The sequence below is a fragment of the Plasmodium gonderi genome (genome assembly GCF_002157705.1).
Source record: "Plasmodium gonderi DNA, contig: Pgo-contig_159, whole genome shotgun sequence".
Taxonomy (NCBI): Eukaryota; Apicomplexa; class Aconoidasida; order Haemosporida; family Plasmodiidae; genus Plasmodium; species Plasmodium gonderi.
The window spans coordinates 1-4,385 of record NW_021629079.1 but is presented as its reverse complement, the minus strand read 5'-3'; the positions used below and the strand labels follow the sequence as shown (position 1 = coordinate 4,385).

General features: G+C 19.4%; 1 protein-coding gene across 1 annotated transcript in view; it reads left to right on the top strand.

Annotated features, from left to right (window-relative positions):
* The window catches only part of PGO_001520 (variable surface protein), a gene marked incomplete at both ends in the record, with an annotated part of 1,255 nt that extends 1,061 nt beyond the window's left edge, over window positions 1–194 (top strand). The window contains one exon of the mRNA XM_028690963.1: window positions 48–194. Within this exon, the coding sequence (XP_028546764.1) occupies window positions 48–194 (147 nt within the window). The remainder of the gene's footprint in view (window positions 1–47) is intronic.
* Window positions 195–4,385: the final 4,191 nt, after the last annotated feature.

Sequence of the window (4,385 nt, the reverse complement as noted above, 5' to 3'; positions counted from 1 at the left end):
AACGTTATATATCAGCTATGTTATCCACTTTTATATTAGTGTCTCAGATATTCGAAGTCACTAAAAAAAAAACAAAAGAAGAGGATTTATGGATGAATTATTATAAGAAAACTTATGATCAACCACATGGATCCACTCATCAAGGACATCTATATGGTGAAAGCATACAACAACAGCAAATGTTCCCAGTGTAGGTAATGCACCCAAATATACATAGACAACCATATTTAAATGAACTCGGGAATGAATCCAGAAAAAAAAAAAAAAAAGCGGTCAAATTAAACGTAAAATCCAAACCAAGATACACAGCATGTAGGATATAGTCCATGGTAACAAAAGCTATAAATAAAAAATGTCTTTTTTATATCAATCATATGTCGCATTATTAGCTAATATGTTTAGGTAGTTTTATTTAATTTTTTTTTTTTTTTGTTTTTCTTTTTTGGTATGTATTTAATAACTTTTTTATTTGTAAATATAAGAACAACAATAAAATATTTAGAATTAATATAATTTTTCTTCATTTTAATATTAATAGAGACCGCTGTTATGATAAACGTTTCATTAAAATTATGTCTTTTATATTAATAAACTGAATATTTTATGATATATTTTTTATATAAATTATTTTAAAATTAAACTTTTCTTTTTATTTTATTACATTTGTTAAAAAAATAACGTAAACCTTGTTATTCATAATGTTTATAAGCATAAGTACAATATAATTTGTGATTATTATTTTTGCTAAAAAAAAATATAAATAAAAATTTATCTGTGAATAAAATGCGTAATATCATACCAAAAATGTGAGCTAATTGAATACTAAATGTATATTTATAAGTGATATTAATATGTTAAATTCAAAAAATGTATAAAAAATTTTGCGAAACTTCAATATTAACATTAACTATATTTAAATCCATCAACAATAAATTATGTGATAGGCATAAATAAGAGCACATCCATACTAAAATGTATGTTAACATAACTCACCATTTTATATTTTTTCATTTACGTTTATTCTACATAATCACTATAAAACTACTATTTCACAAATTAATATATTTCTCAAAAATAATATAAAAAATGATCTATATTATTTAGTTATTTTCTATAAGAATAAACCATATAGTGTTTCTTTAATTAAGTTATAATATATAACATATAAGCATTAAATATTTGTTATTTAACTATTCATTTGTTAATATATAAAATATTTTTTATTGTACACATAATAAATCCTAATAACATCTTTGTGGTGTAGATTATTGTTGTTACATCTTAATCCATAAAAAAATTTGTATAGTATATGCATATACTCCAAAATAGACAACGCGCCAACATTTTAGGATGATTAAAAATTACCAAAATTTTTCATAACATTCTAACCTATTTATATGATATCCATGTTAAACACTGTTAAATATTTGAAATGGATAATAAATAAATTCTGAATTAAATATGTATTAAATTGATGCACAATTATATGAATTTTTTATTAAGAATTGTTATTTATTCATAAATTTGTTTATTTTGTGATTCAAGGAATAACATATTTATAATAACACAATTATTATGATGAATTCAGCATTTATTTCGTTTTGTTAAAATTTTTTTATTCATATTAATTATGGAATATTTGAAAATAATTTATATTATAAATGTTACTATTGTGAGTAGGATGTGTGGTACGATGAACTCGGATTAAAAGGAATTTATCATGGTAAAAATTCATTATTGTTTAACAGTAAGAAATATGTATATATATAGGACACTTTTTCTTTTTACGTTACATAATTAAAATAAGCTATTTAATATATTAACACAAATGTTAGGGAAAATGTTGTTTCATTTCTAAAATAAGCACTCAAATAAAACGTATTAAAAGAAAAACTATATATGAATTTTGCACATGATAAAGCATCACATATAAATGAGATGTAGTACAGATATGCAATTTCATGCAATATAATAAGGTTACATATATATCCAACGTGCACATAATTCATGCGAATTCATTGAGACAGATTCTATAAATGGGGAACATGTGAATAATGTAGAATATTACAGTAAATGAACTAAAAAATATTAAGTCTATATATGACACAAATACAAATCTTGAAAATATAGATAATGTAAGGAAATTAACAGATACGAGAAAAAGCGAATGTGCAATAAAATGTTCTCATTTATATATGGAACACAAGAATGAATGTAATCATAACAATAACAACGATTTTTGCAATGCATTAGAAAGGGGAAAATATCGATATAACAAACAAATTGAAAACGTAACATGTGTCGATGATACATGGCAAATGATACCTTATTTACAAACATTTAACTCAACAATTCCTATCATAACTACAATTGTTGTAATAGTAGTATTGTCCACCTTTATAATTATTTTGTATAAGGTTATTTATGATATAATTCATATATATATTTATATTATAAAATAATTAATCTTAATAATTATAATAAAATATATAATTTATCAAAATAAAACTGCATTTTTAATTTATAATTATTTTTGTTGTGAATTAGTTTGTTTTTGGAAAATAATTAAGGAATAGAATAATAAGAAAAAGAAAATGGCGAAACGACATGTATAATGAATGTAGTATATTGCAGACATTAGAATTTTAAGGTAGTGATTCAAGCAATAGAAAATTAAATATACTATATTATTCTGAGTAATTATATGGATAATTAAATAGTTTTAAAAAAAAATTTTGTTTAAAAATAACAAGTAATATTGTAATAGAAAGAAATTTATTATAATATCTCTAACTACATTATATAAAAGTGAAATAATTCTTATAATATAACCAAACATAATTAAATAATAATTTGATACATTAATAAGATGGTCTCACAAAATATACTAACAACATTTATAAATTTATTTTAACAAAACATAAATATTAAATAAAATAACTATCAATATATGTTTTTTTTTTCTCATTGTAATTTAATGATCTGTAGTTTTATTGGATAATGTAATTCAATGACATAAAATATTAATATGATATATATATAATATAAACATAATACCAATGCAAAATGACATGTTTTTATAATAGTTTCATTTTAATTCATATGATTTTTTTCAATATTAATTAATATATTTCATAACATAATTTGATTGGAAATATTATTACAAAATATTAAATACACATTAATTTATTTAGAGTTATAACTATTTTTAATATTCGGAAATTATATATTAATGCGATCGGATTTATTTTCATTTATTTTTTTATTATTTATTACCATGTGAAACGATGTTACATATATATTTATTAATGTGTATATATATAGACACTAATTATTGCACATCATTTAATATATATATTTTTCTCATTTCATATATATGAAAAGATTAATTATATATATATATTTTTTTTTATCCTTCATATCCATTTAATAATATAATTATATTTTGAATGAATATTTTGATTATAACATGGCAATATTAAATTTTCTATATTTTACTTTATATACAAAATATTTTTTACGAATAAAAGTAAACGTTGGATTTGTATATAAATTTACTTCATATAATTTATTATAGAGATACACTATTAATATTATTAAATAACCTAATTAACATTTGTAAGAATTTCGATAAAAAAATGGATATACATTTACTAAAGTGTTACAGATATTATTAGCTCAATATATATGAAGAACAAAATTAATTCTTAATTTAACGAATTATGATTTATATAATAAAGATTATATTCATTTTATCATGAGATGGTAAATTTAATGTAAAAATAATATTTACGCGTTTGTAATTAATATACGATGATTTAGTGTAACTTATATTGACGTTATTTCACAATAAATGTTTATTAGCTTTATGTGAATATAATATTATACAAATTATATATACTAATATATTATTCTCATTATAAATGAACACATTATATATTAAATTATTCTGATTTGTATGTTATACAAGCGTTAGTTATTTCATTATTTTATTTCTCTTATTGGTTAAAAATCAATTGTAGCAAAATAATAAAAAAACATAATAATAATATATTCTCTATATTATTAGAACTATTATCATTATAAACATTCATATTATTAATACTCTTTATTTATAGCCTATATATTATTATTATATATTTTATGTATGTATGTTATGTAATAATCACGTAATATACATAATATTGATTTCAACAATCAATGTTAAACTTAAGAAGTTATATCCTTTTCTTTATATATTAAAATTTTGTTAATGGAATTTATATATTTTATATTATATTTTGCTCATCTTTAATAAATGTAATGATTACATTAATTATGCACACATTAAATTTGTTAGTTTAATACATTTTTATTTTTATTTTTTTTTTTGTAATTCAATTTAA